The sequence below is a fragment of the Erythrolamprus reginae genome, unplaced genomic scaffold (genome assembly GCF_031021105.1).
Source record: "Erythrolamprus reginae isolate rEryReg1 unplaced genomic scaffold, rEryReg1.hap1 H_58, whole genome shotgun sequence".
NCBI lineage: Eukaryota > Metazoa > Chordata > Lepidosauria > Squamata > Dipsadidae > Erythrolamprus > Erythrolamprus reginae.
The window spans coordinates 12,448-30,662 of NW_027248515.1; the positions used below are offsets into that span (position 1 = coordinate 12,448).

The window sequence follows — 18,215 nt, forward strand, 5'->3', positions numbered from 1 at the left end:
TGGCCATGGTGGGCATGGCACAGGATTTGGGGGCAGTAGTTTTAAAATGGTGGGGGGAGGGCAGACACTTAGGCTGTATGGGGCCCCAAAATTCCTGATGGCGGCCCTGGATATGTCCATGTACTTTCCCCCAAAGTGTGCTTCCCAAGTCGGGAGGGGGGGGTAACAGTCCACCATGAATGGACCATTGCTTTGGGACCATGATTGATATGTCAGAATAGAGCTGAAGCTTTGGATTTGATACTTTAATTGAAAGATTTGCTCAGTTTAGTCTTCACAAAGGAACTTGAAATATTAATGAGGTGTCCAAAAGACACTGAGTCTTACTTAAAAAAAAAAAAGGAAAATAATTACTGTATTTTATTGGGATTAGAACTATTCTGAATGGAAAGAGAGAAAGTTTTGTTTCTTTCCATCTGTTAAAAATATCTATTTTAAGTCTAATAAGCATAATAGAAGTCTGTTGCACATGATAACAGTTAAAATGGATACTTTTATTCCTACATTTTCTTCAAGCTATATGCTTTACAGATATTTTGCTTGCTTGGTTGCAAAGTTGTTTGCCAGTTTACTCTCAATATGTTTATCATGTAAAAAAATTACATAATATCATGGTTTTGACATACTTGTATTTTATCATTTGATCTATTTTAATCTTGCAATCGCAGAGTTCTGTCTTGTGGCTAAATGGCTAAAAGTATAGAGGAAAATCTTAATATTCAACTAGATGTTTCTTTGCATCCATCATGTTCAGGAATATATTTTGCAAATTCTAAAAGTATATTTGATAGTAAATTGTAAATCACCAGATTGTGAGATACTTCCAGTATGGATATATAATTAAATTTGTGGCCTTTTAAAATGACTACAACATAGTTTACTTAAAAAGTCGCAAAACAAACAACTGATGTAAAAAGTTTTCAAAAAACAAAACAAAACACCCTAATAAAATTTTATTGCTGAAATATTGCTTTCAGACTACTTCAGGAGAAGATGTCCGCGACTTTGGCAAGGTATTAAAAAATAAATTCCGAACAAAAAGATATTTTGCAAAACATCCGAGAATGGGTTATTTGCCTGTACAAACAGTATTGGAAGGAGACAACATGGAAACGTGAGTAAAGAATATTAATAATATCTCATTTGAAAATTATTTATTTATTTATTTGTTCAATTTTTATGCTGCCCTTTTCCTTAGACTCAGGGCGGCTTACAACATGTTAGCAATAGCACTTTTTAACAGCCAGCATATTGCCCCCACAATCCGGGTCCTCATTTTACCCACCTTGGAAGGGTGGAAGACTGAGTCAACCTTAAGCCGGTGATGAGATTTGAACCGCTGACCTTCAGATCTACAGTCAGCTTCAGTGGCCAATTGGCACTTCTCCCTATATTTCCTGACTACATAATTTCTTTTTCGTTTCTTTCATATTTCTTTATTTTTATAGAAAGAAAAAGGCAAGCTGTGGTCTTGGTTATAATCACTTGTAATCCTGTAAGATTAATAGAAAAAATCTGCTGGTTATTAAAACTTGCTTTAATGGAAATTGCACTGCAGCTTGCTATCTTTCCATTTTTCTCAATATTTCCTTTCTCATGTTTTGGCTGCTTTCATGGACATTCACATTAGTCTACTGGATTTTCTTGATTTTGGGTTTTGTTTTGTTTTTTTAACCTTCCGTAATTATTTTGCTGCTAAGTTTTTTCTGTCTCTCTCTTCACCTCCTCATTTTTTGTCTTGCAGTCCTGTTACTCTGATCAACTTCTGGCCAGTAGATTCTGCGTGAGTACTTTTGCCAAAGTGTACTGCTATTGCTGCTTGCTGTTGCATTCCCTCACTTTTCTTTTTAGTTTCTGTTCATTTTTTTCCATGTGTCCATTTTCATCATTCATTCCCCTTTTATTAATGTTTCTGATAGAAAAGACAAGCCCATATCAAGTTAGTAGAAACAACAGATATGAATGTATTTCACAAATTGTGTAGACAATATTTCTTTATATGTTATTTTTACTTTGCAGATTTAAGTCATTTAAGATTTTAGTTCAACAAACTTTCTTTTTTATCTGCAAATGAGAAATATTTAATTGGAATAGGAATAACCACTTTTGGTTATTCAAACCAATTCAAACTTTTGGTTCCTAAACTGATAATTTTGAGATGCACTTATACATTTTGAAAAACCATACAGAGGTTTTATTCAGTATATATTGTAACATAGTAGGCCTATACAAATACAAAGGTTATTATCTTAACTTTGACTGATGAATATAAGAGCAACTCCATTTATGCGCAAATTTCACCTTCTCCACTGCACTGCTACGGAGAGTCCAAGGTGGGTGATACTTCAGCCTTATTGAAAGGGACTGAGTTAAATATTAGCATAAATAACGGGTCCCGCCCCCATGCTGCCCTTATTGGGTCAGTCTAAAAAACTCAGTCATAGTGAAGGGACGCATGAGTTCTTCCTCCTATGACTCCTTAGGAGTTTTCTGATAATATTATTAAACGTTTTAAAGATTCAATTGTTAATTATTATTTAGGTTAAATCTGCCTTTAATATATTGTTTGTTTTCTCTCTATAGGATACAGAGCTGAGAGACTTACCATCGCTGGAACAGGCCCCTGCTCTGAGGAGTATTGCCTGCAACATTTGCCCCAGTCGGAGCCTCTTCCCTGCGAGGGTACAGCTCCAAAGACTGGGAGTCGCAAACGGGCAGGGGGAGACCCGGCCTACGTGGCCACACCCCAGACTCGGCAACCACCGAGACCTTCCAGACCAGGAGGTGGAAGACAAGAGGCTCGGCGGCGAAAACGGAGACTCAGAAAAACCACGGTTTTCAAATCTCCCGCCAAAACTACGCCCCAACGATCAGAGTGACGAGGGGGCGAAAGAACTAACCAGGAGTCTCTTTCTGAGTGCCGAGAACCCCACAGGCTAGGTGCGACAGAAATAACACGCGCCAAATATAGAAAGCCAACGGTCCTAGCTAAGGGGCATGCAGCACCTCACAGGCAGTCGCCATTTTGGGCACAGTAACCTCTGCCCGCCATTTTGGAACGGCATGATTGACACTTCGTGAGTCCAATCAAACCTACAAGTAGCCCGGATATCCTGTTACAACACAGGAAGGGGCATTCCTAAAAGGCGGCCACCATTTTGAATGAGTCATTCTATATCTAATCGTGGCTAGAAAACAGATCCCTTCGCATTTCTCAGCAAATTATAACTTTTCAATAATGGCTGAGGTACCACAACAGGGGACAACGGAACCCCCAACAAAGACCAAGGAGAAATCACACTCCTCCAGGTCCAAACCTGAAAGTTTGCAATCATCTTCTGCCTTGAAAGCAGCAGAAAAACGCATCAAGGCCTTAGAAGACCAACTTGAAGCAGCAAAAAAACAGGCACCAGTGCCTCAAGCTCTCACAATTCCAACACCAGGTCAGAATTCGGGGTTAATGACCACTGTTACACCCCCTAGACTCCCAGAGGGAACTGGATCAGCCATGGACAGAGACTGGTCCCCAGATAGGTTTGGGGAGCCAGCCCAAACTACAGAGATTCCAGTAATTAAAAAATCACACCAAATGGCGGCATGGGCACTCAAGGCATCGACAGCCACGTCATTCTTCAACAGAGTCTCAATCTTGTGATTTCAAGAGGTGCTCACAAAACTAGGCCCGGAGGATGGCCAATTGAGGCAAGATATCAACAAATTGTTGGCAGCAGCCGAATTCTCGGCTGATGCCACATCATCATCAGTAAGATTTTCCTCACGAACTTTGACAGCAAACCTATCATCCTGTCGGCTGCTTTGGCTCCGCACTTGGCAAGCAGACGGCAAGTCCAAATGGCGTCTAGCTTCAGCACCTTTCGATGGGGCAAAATTGTTCGGGGAGTCCCTTGACAAAGTCCTTATAGAGGACAAGGACAAAAAGAAGATTTTGCCCAGAACCTATAGATGTCAGGAAAGACGTCCCACCCCTTATTTTAGACGCCAGCCCTTTCGAGCAGAGACTTTTTTGGCTACACCCACAGTCAACAGGTCATACACCCAAGGGTCATTCACACAACCTGCCTATAGAATAGACAGGAACAACTACGGAGACAGAAATAGACAATTTCAGCAACCCAGAAAGCCCTTTAGAGGCTCCAACAGGGGTGGCTACCGTAGAAGTAAGTGACTCCAGAGACCTTTTCCCCATAGGAGGCCAGCTTCAACATTTCACCGACTCCTGGGAGGCTATCTCTGCAGACACCTGGGCGTTAAATACACTTACCCAGGGGCTCACTATAGAATTCCTACAGCGACCTCCAAACCGTTTTCTCCAATGTCCAGTGATTCTCAACCAGCACAAAAGAGAACTTCTGCACCAGGAAATCTACCATCTCCTCGAGATAGGTGCAATCGAGAAGGTTCCCCTACATCAAGAAGGTCAAGGTACTACTCAGTAGTATTCATAGTACCCAAGGCTTCTGGCGGTTGCCGGCTCATACTCAACCTAAAACAGTTGAACATATTTGTGAGATACCGCAGATTCAAAATGCATTCATTAAAGACAATCCTTGGAGCAATACATCAGAACGATTGGCTGACATCGATAGATCTAAAAGAGGCGTACCTGCACATACCGGTACATCCGGAATACAGGAAGTTCCTTCTTCGGAGTCTTCGGAGTCTTCGGAGAGGGGCGGCATACAAATCTAAGTAATAATAAATACAAATCTAAGTAATAAATAAATTTTTGTAATAAATAAAGTAATAAATAAATTTTTGCTTCGAGGATCACCATTTTCAGTACAAGGCCATGCCCTTCGGCCTAACGTCAGCCCCACGAACGTTCACAAAGATACTGGACATATTGACCGCAGGACTCAGAACCCGACCTCTGCGAATCATGGCTTACCTGGACGATATCATAATATTGTCCAGCAGTCCCAGCTGAGCATGAGAGGACCTGACGGAAACCATCAGAACACTAGAGAATCATGGTTTCTCAGTCAACTACCAGAAAAGCCACCTGACCCCAACCAGACAACTAACTCATTTGGGGACCAACATAAACATCGCGACAGGCAGGGTCTACCTGTCTTCCGAGCGTCAAAACAGGATCAGAGACATGGTAGCAGAACTACAAAGAAGAAAAACAGTTCCGCTAGCCTTTCTATCCCAACTGCTGGGATTATTCATCTCTTGCATAGACATTGTTCCTTGGGCCAGACTACACACCAGACCACTACAGTGGTTTCTACTCCCCTTCCAGAGGAACTGGATCAGCCACTCCTCCAGAAAGGTAACAATTTCAGCAAAAGTGCATCGATCCCTTTCATGGTGAAGATCTCCAGCTCTCCAACAGGGGTCCCCCTTCCTGCCACATCAGGAGGTAACGATAACAACAGATGCGAGCCTTTCAGGCTTGGGTACCCATTCAACATCAGGGGTAGCCCAAGGGTTGTGGAGCACAGAGGACCTCACAAACCCGAACATCAATCTCCTGGAACTCAAAGCGATTCACCTGGCACTTCGACACTTCGCACCACAAGTCAGACACCAACATATGCTGATGCTGACGGACAATGTGGCTACACAAGCACATATCAACCACCAAGGGGGCACGAGATCAGACCGTCTCATGCTGGAGGCACATTCCTATTCAGATGGGCAGAAAAACACCTTGCATCCCTGAGAGCCGAACATATCTCCGGCATCTCGAACTCGTCAAAGCAGATTAGCTGAGCCGGACGACCATCGGTCCAGCAGAATGGAGTCTGCAACCATCACTTTTCCAGGAAATAACCCACAGATACGGGAGACCAGAGGTGGATCTATTCACCACCCACCTCAACAATCAGCTCCCGAGATTCTTCTCCCGCTTCCCGACACCGGGAGCAGAACAGGTCAATGCACTGCTTTGTCCCTGGCCGGAAGGCCTCCTATACGCCTTCCCACCAGTATGCCTGATCCCGAGAGTGATAAACAAGCTCCTACGGGAAAGAGCAGAAATACTCTTAATTGCACCATACTGGCCCAGACGCCCGTGGTTCGCGGATTTGAAGGAGTTATCGATCTCCCCTCCTTGGCGCATACCACATCACAGGATAGTATTAACACAGGGATCCGTGATTCACCCAGAACCACATTGGTGGAAACTTGCCATGTGGCACTTGAGGGGGACAGATTAAGGAGACTCCAAGTGCCGGAAAAAGTCATTAACACCATTCAGGCATCACGCTGTCCATCTACCACTCAGATTTACCAAACCACATGGACAGCATACTCCACTTTCTGCAGGAAACAGAACCTGGACCCACAGTCCCCCTCTGTGATTCAACTTCTAGCCTTTCTGCAAACCGGTCTAGACAGAGGACTAGCACCAAACACCTTACACAGACAGGTAGCAGCCATAGCCACCATTCTCAAAACAGAATTTGCACAACCAATTTCACAACATCCATAGGTATGTGATTTCATTAGAGGAGCAGCTAACATTTGACCCCCACCAGTCCACCACTTCCCAACTTGGGACCTACCCCTAGTGCTGCAGGCCCTCACTAAGCCTCCTTTTGAACTAATACGGGACATTCCACTACGACTATTATCTGTTAAGACAGCCTTCTTGACAGCTATTACATCAGCGAGAAGGGTCTCAGAAATGTCAGCACTCTCAGTCAGACAGGACTTATGTATCTTCCACCCAGACAGAATAGTCCTACGATTAGACCCCTCCTTCTTGCCTAAGGTAAACACGGTTTTCCATCAAGCACAGGAGATTAGACTTCTGCACCCATGGGTCACACCCACTGGAACTTAAATGGCATAAAATTGACGTAAGATGTGCATTGAAAATTTACATCAGACGGAATCCCTATTTGTGTCCTACTTTCCTGCCTCCATGGGCTCCAGGGTCTCACCTAAGACTATTAGTCGCTGGATAAGTTCTTGCATAATTACAGCGTACAAGCTAAGCCCCACTCCAATACCTAAGGGCATCACGGCGCATTCCATGCGGAGTGCGGCCACATCAGCGGCATAGGCAACTCAAGCACCAATTGAGGACATTTGGGCTGCCCCAAATACATTTTTCAAACATTACCACCTAGTTACATATGCTTCAGCTGAAGCAGCCTTCGGACGTAGAGTGCTGCAAAGTGTGTGCAATACCCCTGCGCACCTGGTCCAGCCTCTTCCTGCCCCGGATAATTAAGCTTGGGTATATCCCACCTTGGACTCTCCGTAGCAGTGCAATGGAGAAGAACCGTTGCACTTACCTGAACGGTCTTCTCGATGCACTGCAAGGAGAGTCCAAACCCAACCCAGCTATTTGGCCCAGGAGCACAGGTCTTATGGCTACAGTTGATTTTAAATTCTCATTTGTTCTCAGTTAACAGTAGTTAATAAAATTCATGGTTGATTAACACTATGACTTCGTTTTTATTATAGACTGACCCAGTAAAGGCAGTATGGGGGCGGGACCCGTTATTTATGCTAATATTTAACTCAGTCCCTTCCAATAAGGCTGAAGTATCACCCACCTTGGACTCTCCTTGCAGTGCATCGAGAAGATCGTTCAGGTAAGTGCAACGGTTCTTCTGTTTAAAGCAGTTTAAACTGAACGATATTTATTGGGAGAGGTATACATTTTTAATTGTTTTTCACACCTTACAGAGATTCCAATTTACATACCTCAAATCAAAATATAATACAATATCAAATGCCAAATTCTTAGTCAAATTAATCAAATTTTTCTAATTATTTATCCAATTATTTCTGGTATATATCATTCATCCTGTGCTACCTCCTTTCCAAGTGCTATCATCCAGATTTTAGATAATGTTCTTCACTTTCATTTATATTTAAAGTGCTATAGCTATCTAAATTTCTCTTGGCTATTTGCTATTTTTCCTAACTATGCCATCGTGTTTCATTCCCTTTCTAGCATTCTTAGAAAACACATTCCTACTTTCATTTAAAAAGAAACCCTCATTTTATCGTAACCGCCCTTAACAATAGAAAATATCCAAATTTACATCTCTAAAAACCCAGGAAGGAAAGAGAGAAAAAAAATTAAGTTAACTTAATTAAGAAATTAAGAAAAAAGTAAATAAAAAAGAAGAGCGGAAAAGGGAAAAAAAAGAAAACCACTATTCATATCGTATCTTAATCTATACATAGGAGGAAGGGCTGCTGTTAGAAATTTTAAAATACATTTCCTACTCAATTCATTTATTTCACTTCTTTCATTATTTCAGTATAACATTTCTACTTTAGCAGATCAGAATACAGTGGAACCCCGACATAAGAGCTGCTCGACTTAAGAGCTACTCGAGATAAGAGCTGGGAGAGGAGAGACATTTTTTAATTTTATTTTATTTATTACTTGGATTTGTATGCCGCCCCTCTCCGCGATACGAGCCGAGAAGAGCCGGGCTGGCTTACTTTCCTTCCTTCCCGCGCTGATGCAGAGCCACTCGAACAAAGCGTCGCGCCCCTCTGATGCTTTCGGCGGCTTCCGAAGCGACGCTGGGCTCTTTTGCCGCCAAAAGCGTCAGGGGGGCGTGACGCTTTGTTCGAGTGGCTCTGCATCAGCGCGGGAAGGAAGGAAAGTAAACCAGCCCGGCTCTTCTCGGCTCGTATCCCGGCACTTGGTGAGTGGAGAGGCGGTCGCCTCCCCTGCCGCCCCACTCTGGGGGTCCTTGGCTTCTGCTGGGGGTGGGGGGATCCGAACGCTGTTTTGAATTTCACATTCCGAGTGGCCCAAACGCCAAAGGCGAACTTCCGCACCTCAGGAGTTAGCTCGCAAACGGCGCGGCTGTTTTAAAACATCGCTGCCGGCCTGGGGGGGGAGAGGGAAAGGGGGGAGAGGGGGGAGAGAGAGGGAGAGGGAGAGAAAGAGAGAGGGAAAGGGGGGGAGAGGGGGGAGAGAAAGAGAGAGGGATAGAAAGAGAGAGAGAGAGAGATGCTCAGTGAGCCTTTCTTTGAAGTTGCCTTTCTTTCTTTCTTTCTTTCTCTCTCTCTTTCTTTTTCTCTCTTGCTCTCTTGCTCTTTCATTCTTTTTTCTTTCTCTTTCTTTCTTTCTTTCTCTTTCTTTCTCTTTCTTTCTTTCTTTCTCTTGCTTTCTCTCCTTCCTTCCCTCCTTCCATTTCTTTCATTCTCCCTCTCTATTTTTATTTCTCTTTCATTTTCTTTCTTTCTCTCTTGCTTTCTTTCTTTCTTGCTCTTTTCTTTCTCTCTTTTACCTTCCCTTCCTCTATTTCTTGCTTTCCTTTTCCTTCCTCCCTTCTTTCCTCCCTCTACAGGATTGGGTGGCAGTGAAGTTACTCTCCCCTTTCATAAGTTTCCTTGCTTCCTTCCTCTGTTCCTGTCCCTTCACCCTTTCTTTCTTCCTTTCTTTCTTCCTTCCTTCCTTTCTTTCCTTCCTTCCTTTCCTCCCTCCATTTCTTGCTTTCCTTTTCCTTCCTCCCTTCTTTCCTCCCTCTACAGGATTGGGTGGCAGTGAAGTTGAATAAATAACTACAGTTTAATGAATAAAAATAAAAGTTTGCCATGTTGATTGTTTTGGGTAAAAAGAGGAAGGGAAGGAAAGCTCTCAGCTTATCATCTTATTAATAAGTAAAGTTACATTTATTCTTGCAATGTCTTTTTGCATAATTTAGACTAACTTTGTGAGTTTTTTGAGGGCTGGAACCAATTAAAATTATGTACATTAATTCCTATGGGGAAAAGTCGTTCGAGATAAGAGCTGCTCGACTTAAGAGCGCAGGTCCGGAACGAATTAAACTCGTATCTCGAGGTACCACTGTAAATATAAATCATTATTATTCCATTATTTTATGCGAAAAGTATCTTCCATTAAAAAAGACCAAAATATTAATATTCTTCCCTAATCTAGATATTTTCCACTGTCGTTCTTAGTGTGATAAACTTCCGTAATCTATAAACCCTGCTGCCAATCCCAGCATAATAATCTTCCCTAATCTGTGTGTCACTGTCATATCAGTGCAATAATCTTCACTATTCTAATTATTTTCACTGCTAAATGCAATGCCATAATCTGCCCTAATCTATATATTTCCCTAAGAGAAAGCGTGATAGAGAGAGAAAGAAAACAAGAGAGAGAGAGGAAGGAAGAGAGAGAGTGAGAAAGAAAACAAGAAAGAAAGAGAGAGAGAGAGATGAGAGAGGAAGGAAGAGAGTGAGAGAGAGAAAGAAAGCAAGAGAGAGAGAGAAGAGTGGAAGGAAGAGAGAGAGAAATGATAGAAAAAGGGGAGAAAAAAAGAGAAATGAGAAAATGATTGAGGATGACAGGAAAGAGAGAAACAGAGAGAGAAGTGACTCTTGATTTAAAGCATATGGTAAAAGCACTTAAATCATAACAGAGAAAAAAAAACCCAGCCCTCACTGTTTTTATTAATAGTTATGTGTGTTTTTTCTGGTTGTTTTAGTTTTAATAGTAATGGATTTTGTTTATTTTTATTATTAATTTCTTTTAATAAAAAAGAAGGGATTTTTTTCTTATTTACTTACTTACTTACTTACTTACTTACTTACTTACTTATTTATACTTCTATGCCGCCCAGTTCCAAGGGGACTGCCGCTCAGACACTATACTTTTCCGCCCACACTGAAAAAAAATTAGAGGGAACATTGCCTGGCGGTTGACTAATGTGAGCCATTCAAGTTCCAGATGGTCAGTTTCATCCAGTGGGGGTCTGGATGGCATACTGACTCCTGCTTCAATATGTTGATTAACATTGGAAGACGCCAAGGAGGGGATACAGACAAGGTCGCAAGGTCTGCAAACCAGGGTCTGCGTGGCCAGTATGGGGCCACCAGGACCAGTTCCGCTCCCTCCGTCAATAGCTTGCGTATCACTCTGGGGATTAGGGCAAGGGGAGGGAACGCATAGAGGAGTCCCTCCGGCCATGGGGAACGGAAAGCATCCGTGCCCTCTGCCCCCCAACAGCGGAACCTGGTGAAGAACCGAGGCAGGTGAGTGTTCATACTGGTAGCGAAAAGGTCCACTTGAGACCGACCGAACCGGACACAGATCTGCCTGAAGATGCTGGGATGCAGCCTCCACTCCGTCTGAGCTATTGTGGAGTGGCTGAGCCAGTCTGCTGTGGTGTTGTCCTCCCCTGCGATATAGTCCGCCGTGATGGAGAGCAGGTGGTTCTCAGCTCCAGTGCAAAGTACTCTGACCTTCTCCATTAGGGCGGGGGACCGGATGCCCCCCTGCCTGTTGATATGAGCCTTGGCTGTGGTGTTGGAGGACCAGAATATGCTTACCCACCGTTAGCCGGCTCAGCTCTTGGAGGGCCAGGTAAACTGCACGCAACTCCAGGATGTTGATGGGCAGAGAGGACTCCTGCTTCGACCAGAGTCCCTGGGCCACAGAGGAATGAATGTGGGCCCCCCATCCCGAGAGACTGGCATCCGTGGTCAGCACCAGATGGGATGGCTCGATGAAACAGGAACCTCAGCTCAAATTCTCTGGAGACCATAATAGAGAGTTGCGGACATTTGGAGGGAGGAAGACCCTTAGTGGAGACGAACCTCGGCCTTGCTTTTGGAAAGGGAGAAGGAACCATTGCAAGTCCCTGGAATGTAGGCATGCCCAAGGAACAATAGGATGGTCGAAATGGATTTTCCCAGAAGCGTGGAAAACAGGCATAGTGGAACCCTGCGCTGGCGCAGAATGGCAGAATTTAGATCTGCAATGCTAGCCTGACGCTCCTGGGAAAGGAACACCCTACACTCCAGGGAGTCAGTAATGGCGCCTAGGTAGATAATGGACGAAGTGGGAACTCTTGCTCTTGTTGATAGAAAACCCGTGGTCAGCTAATGCTGATAATGTTACCTGGATGTCGTGGAAGGCTTGAGATCTAGAGGAAGCCAGTAACAAAATGTCATCAAGGTAACAATGAATACGCACAGGGAGTAACCTCAGGTGGGACACTAAGGCCACCAGAATCTTAGTGAATACTCTGGGGGCTGAGGAAAGGCCAAAGGGGAGTGCCACGTATTGGTAATGAATGCCCCCATAACAGAATATAAGGAACTGCTGAAAGTCAGGATGGATAGAGATATGGAGGTAGGCCTCCGTAAGATCAATAGAGGATAGGAGATCGCCCTTCTGTATACATGCCAAGATGGACTGAAGTGAATGCATCTTGAACCGCCTGTATCAAATATGACGGTTCAATCTTTTCAGGTCCAGAATGGCTCTCCACCCTCCCGAAGCCCTGGGGACCAGAAAAAGGATGGAATAAAATCCTGATCCAGCTTCAAGATCGGGCACCTGATGAATGGCCTTAATCCTAAAGTGATGGTCAATGGCCTCTTTCATGAGGCGCTTTTTGGCCAAATTGTTAGACACAGGGCACCGGATAAAGAATTGTGGGGGAGTGGAGACGAACTGTAGGAAGAAGCCAAATTTTACCGTCTCCCTGACCCATGCGTCAGATGTGATTTCCTCCCATTGGTCTGCGAAAAGAGACAGGTGACCACCAATGGGAGGACCCAGATCCTCCGGTGACTCACTTGGTACGGTGGAATGAACTACCTCCTCCTCGAAAGGGCCGTTTGGAACCTCTGCCTTGAAAGGATTGGTTCTGGAAGGGTCGCTGGCACCCCCCGTAGGAATTATGTTGCCTGTACGAGTGCAGTTGCCTAAAGGAAAAAGAAGGTTGGGCGGGAGAGTGAAAATACCTTCTTGGTTAGAGACAAATTTTGAGTTACCTCTGTGATTAGCAGGAGGCAAGAACTTACGTTTGTCCTTGTCCTCGGTTAGCAGAGGGTCCAAGGCTGGTCCAAAGAGATGTTGTCCATCGAATGGAGATGTGGCGAGCTTCCACTTGTGTTTGGCATCCGCATTCTGGGAACGAAGCCAGAGCATCCTACGGGCCACAGTGGAAGTTGCCATGGTGCATGAGGCAAATCTGGCTGCTTGGAGTGAAGCATCCGCAGTAAAGCGAGCGCTGCGAACATCTTGGCAATGTTCTGCTGAGAACTGGTATCATCAGGTGCAATTCTATCTTGTAGATCACACAACCAGGTCAAATTTTCCTGGGCAAAAAGGGAAGCTGAAGTGGCCACTCTTACCGCCCAAGCGCCAATTTGGTGGGTTTTAGAAACATAGAAACATAGAAGACTGACGGCAGAAAAAGACCTCATGGTCCATCTAGTCTGCCCTTATACTATTTCCTGTGTTTTATCTTAGGATGGATATATGTTTATCCCAGGCATGTTTAAATTCAGTTACTGTGGATTTACCGACCACGTCTGCTGGGAGTTTGTTCCAAGGATCTACTACTCTTTCAGTGAAATAATATTTCCTCACGTTGCTTTTGATCTTTCCCCCAACTAACTTCAGATTGTGTCCCCTTGTTCTTGTGTTCACTTTCCTATTAAAAACACTTCCCTCCTGAACGTTATTTAACCCTTTAATATATTTAAATGTTTCGATCATGTCCCCCCTTTTCCTTCTGTCCTCCAGACTATACAGATTGAGTTCATTAAGTCTTTCCTGATACGTTTTATGCTTAAGACCTTCCACCATTCTTGTAGCCCGTCTTTTGACCCGTTCAATTTTGTCAATATCTTTTTGTAGGTGAGGTCTCCAGAACTGAACACAGTATTCCAAATGTGGTCTCACCAGCGCTCTATATAATTTCCCTCTTCCTGCTTGTTATACCTCTAGCTATGCAGCCAAGCATCCTACTTGCTTTTCCTACCGCCCGACCACACTGCTCACCCATTTTGAGACTGTCAGAAATCACTACCCCTAAATCCTTCTCTTCTGAAGTTTTTGCTAACACAGAACTGCCAATGCAATACTCAGATTGAGGATTCCTTTTCCCCAAGTGCATTATTTTACATTTGGAAACATTAAACTGCAGTTTCCATTACTTTGACCATTTATCTAGTAAAGCTAAATCATTTACCATATTACAGACCCCTCCAGGAATATCAACCCTATTGCACACTTTAGAGTCATCGGCAAATAGGCAAACCTTCCCTACCAAACCTTCCCCTATGTCACTCACAAACATATTAAAAAGAATAGGACCCAGAACAGACCCTTGTGGCACACCGCTTGTAACTTGTCTCTGCTCAGAATACTCGCCATTAACAATAACTCTCTGATGTCTATGCTTCAGCCAGCTTGAAATACACCGAACTATCCAGGGATTAAGTCCAATCTTCACTAATTTATCTATCAGCTCTTTATGTGGAACCGTATCAAAGGCTTTGCTGAAGTCCAGGTAGGCAATATCCACGGCACCACCTTGATCCAACACCTTTGTGACATAGTCAAAGAAATCAATGAGATTAGTCTGACATGATTTGCCTTCAGTAAAGCCATGCTGATTTGGGTCCAATAAGTTATTGTTTTTTAGGTACTGATTTATCCTCTTTTTGAGTAGAGTCTCCATCATTTTAACTATAACTGATGTCAAGCTAACTGGCCTGTAGTTACCAGCTTCTTCTCTACTGCCCTTCTTGTGGATAGGCACAACACTGGCCATTCTCCAATCCTCAGGAACATCTCCTGTTAACAGGGATTGGTTAAACAAATCAGTCAGGGGGGTAGCAATGACAGATCTGAGTTCTTTAAGAACTCTGGGGTGGATGCCATCTGGACCCATTGCCTTATTTATCTTTAATCGTTCAAGTTCTTCTAAAACATCGGCTTCTAAGATCACTGGAGCTGAATCCGTACAGCTGGAAGCAATGCTATATCCCTCTATAGTATTATTTTGTAAGGTGTCTTTTGAGAAAACTGAACAGAAGTAACTATTGAAATGGTCAGCGATCTCCTTATTCCCATCAATGCATGTATTATTCCCGGTACAGTGGTACCTCGACATACGAGTTTAATTTGTGCCAGAGCTGACCTCGTATGTTGATCATCTCGTATCTCAAACAAATGCATTTAGATTTGGCTTTTCGCGCCGTGATAACTCAAACTCAACCCGGATAAGACGAAGTGGCTGTGGGTTTTGCCTCCCAAGGACAACTCCATCTGTCCGTCCATTACCCTGGGGGGGGAATTATTGACCCCCTCAGAGAGGGTCCGCAACTTGGGCGTCCTCCTCGATCCACAGCTCACATTAGAACAACATCTCGCAGCTGTGGCGAGGGGGACGTTTGCCCAGGTTCGCCTGGTGCACCAGTTGCGGCCCTATCTGGACCAGGACTCACTGCTCACAGTCACTCATGCCCTCATCACCTCGAGGTTCGACTACTGTAATGCTCTCTACATGGGGCTACCTTTGAAAAGTGTTCGGAAGCTCCAGATCGTGCAGAATGCAGCTGCGAGAGCAGTCATGGGCTTACCCAGGTATGCCCATGTTTCACCATCACTCCGCAGTCTGCACTGGCTGCCGATCAGTTTCCGGTCACAATTCAAAGTGTTGGTTATGACCTTTAAAGCCCTTCATGGCACTGGACCAGAATATCTCCGAGACCGCCTCCTGCCGCACGAATCCCAGCGACCAATTAGGTCCCACAGAGTGGGCCTTCTCCGGGTCCCGTCAACTAAGCAATGTCGGTTGGCGGGCCCCAGGGGAAGAGCCTTCTCTGTGGCGGCACCGGCCCTCTGGAACCAACTCCCCCCGGAGATTAGAACTGCCCCTACTCTTCCTGCCTTCCGTAAACTTCTTAAAACCCACCTTTGCCGTCAGGCATGGGGGAATTGAAACATCCCCCCCCCTGGGCACGTTGAATTTATATATGGTATGCTTGTGTGTGAGTCTGTTAGTTTGTGGGGTTTTTTAAATCTTTAAAATTTTAAATTGTTGATTACTTATGATTTGTCTTTTTACATGTTGTGAGCCGCCCCGAGTCTTCGGAGAGGGGCGGCATACAAATCCAAGTAATAAATAAATAAATAAATAAATAAAAAAATGGAATTCTTGCGCCACCTAGTGGACGCTCGGCTCGTATCCTGAATTTGAGCTCGGGTGTTGAACAGAAATTTTGCTCGTGTCGCAGCTCGTAACTTGAAATATTCGCATGTGGAGCAGCTCGTATCTAGAGGTACTACTGTACTAAGCTTCGTGATGCTGCAGTTTTTCTTCTTCCTATCACTAATATATCTGAAGAAGGTTTTATCCCCCTTCTTTACAGATTTGGCAATTTCTTCCTCTTTTGAGGCTTTAGCAGCATGTATTATCTGTTTCGCCTCCTTCTGTCTCATTTTATACACCTCTCTATCAGCTATACCTCCAGACTCTTTATACCTCCTATAGGCAGCCTTTTTTTCATTGACTATAGCCCTTACATCATTGCTAAACCATAGTGGTTTCTTCTTCCTTTTACCTTTAGTTATTTGCCTTACATACAGTCCTGTGGCTTTTAAGATGGCCTTTTTTAATACAGTCCACTGGGTGCTCGCTCCTGCCATTTTATCCCTCCCCTTTAATTCATTATTTAAATATTCCCCCATTGCATTAAAATTTGTTTTTCTGAAATCCAATACTTTGGTTGCAGTATAGGATTGTTCACAATCAGTTTTTACATCAAACCACAAACATAGATGGTCACTGCAAAGTAAATTTTCTCCCACATTGACCTCTGAAACCCAATTCCCATTCGTAAAAACTAAATCTAGAATATTCTCCCCTCTAGTTGGTGTCTTAACCAGCTGTGCCAGAGCTGCTCCTGTAAAGGCCTCTACTATATTCTTACTTTTGCATGTAAGGGCACTGGGGATATTCCAGTCAACATCAGGCATGTTGAAATCACCCATAACCACAATATCTCCCTTTACTGCCATTTGGGTAATTTCATCCACCATCTTGTTGTCATATTCCTCAGATTGCCCTGGAGGCCTATAGATCACCCCAATTCTAATGACAGAACCGTCTTTATTTTGCATGCAAATCCAGAGAGTCTCCAGATCTTTACACATATTTTGAATTAGTGTTGTTTTTAGACTTTCTTTAACATAAATGGCTACTCCACCTCCCTTTCTCTCTATTCTATCCTTCCTATACAGTGTATATCCTGGTATGGATATTTCCCATTCATTAGAATCCTTAAACCATGTCTCAGTTATGGCAACCAGATCCAAATTATCTCTAGATATTATGGCCATTAATTCACAGAGCTTGTTGCTCAAGCTTCGAGCATTCGTGCACATTACCCGAAGAACATTATTTTCATTATTAGTTTGCCCCTTATCATCAACAATTACATCTATTCTATTTACAGCTCCCTTTTCATAAGCTTCCAGAAACTGATTTATCCTCATTGGTCGGGGACAGAAATCATCCACATCAGTTACATCTCTGTCCCCTTTACCTAGTTTAAATGCCTGTCCAAAAAAGTTCTGAATTCCTCACCGAGCACCTGGGTACCTCTGTATGATGGATGCAAACCATCCCTCTTAAACAGCTCCCTATTAGACCACCGTTTTGATGAGTGTCTGTTCAACCCTTTTGTCCTCTAATTTCATCAATTCTGCTGACTCGCCCGGCAGATTTGTGGGAGACAGGAGGGCGGTAATGGGAGTGATTAGATTAGATTAGATTAGATTTATTGGATTTATATGCCGCCCCTCTCCGCAGACTCGGGGTGGCTTGTCCACCTTAGGTGGCTCAAGACAAGGAGCCAGTTCTGGGCCAACATTAAAGAACTTTCTGTCATTAGCAGAGAGCATAGGCCCTGCTGAGGGAAAGAGTCACTGTTGTTGAACTGATTCTACAAATAGAGGAGGGCAAGGAATCACTTGAGCCTCTAGTGTATTTAAAGAAAAGAGGGGGTTAATGTCTGATCCAGGAGTGCTCGAAGAAGCTGTGGCAGTTAAATTGTCTGCACTCCTAGCCTTGAATAACAAGGAACGGAATAAAGAAGGGTGAAAGATACCTGCAGTGATGGGAGGTTCTCGGCGAATACCCTCGTCATCGGATAACTCCAAATCCGGCCCCTGTCATCCTCCTCTACTGTGCTACGAAACTCTGCTGCACAAGACATCTGCGGTGGTAGCTGACCTATCTGGGCTAGTGGCAGGCCAGAGAAAACTCCTGAGACAGTGGGTTGGGCCACACTCAGGGCAGTAGTTTGGGGCCCTCTCATCAATTGCATGCATTGAGACATGCTCTGGGAGACCGCCGCCGAAATTATGGCCTGAATGTTAGCAGGCTCTTGTAGCCCTTGATTAACTGGAAACATCTAATGGGTCATGGCAGGAACAGCAGCAGTTTGAA

At 44.0% G+C, this 18,215-nt stretch overlaps 1 protein-coding gene across 1 annotated transcript in view; it reads left to right on the forward strand.

Annotated features, from left to right (window-relative positions):
* Positions 1-983: 983 nt before the first annotated feature.
* LOC139155785 (dystrophin-like) overlaps positions 984-18,215 on the forward strand; it is a 180,065-nt gene continuing 162,833 nt past the window's right edge. The window contains exons 1-2 of the mRNA XM_070731059.1: positions 984-1,114; positions 1,745-1,783. Coding sequence (XP_070587160.1) covers positions 1,065-1,114; positions 1,745-1,783 — 89 coding nt within the window. The 5' untranslated portion in view covers positions 984-1,064. The remainder of the gene's footprint in view (positions 1,115-1,744; positions 1,784-18,215) is intronic.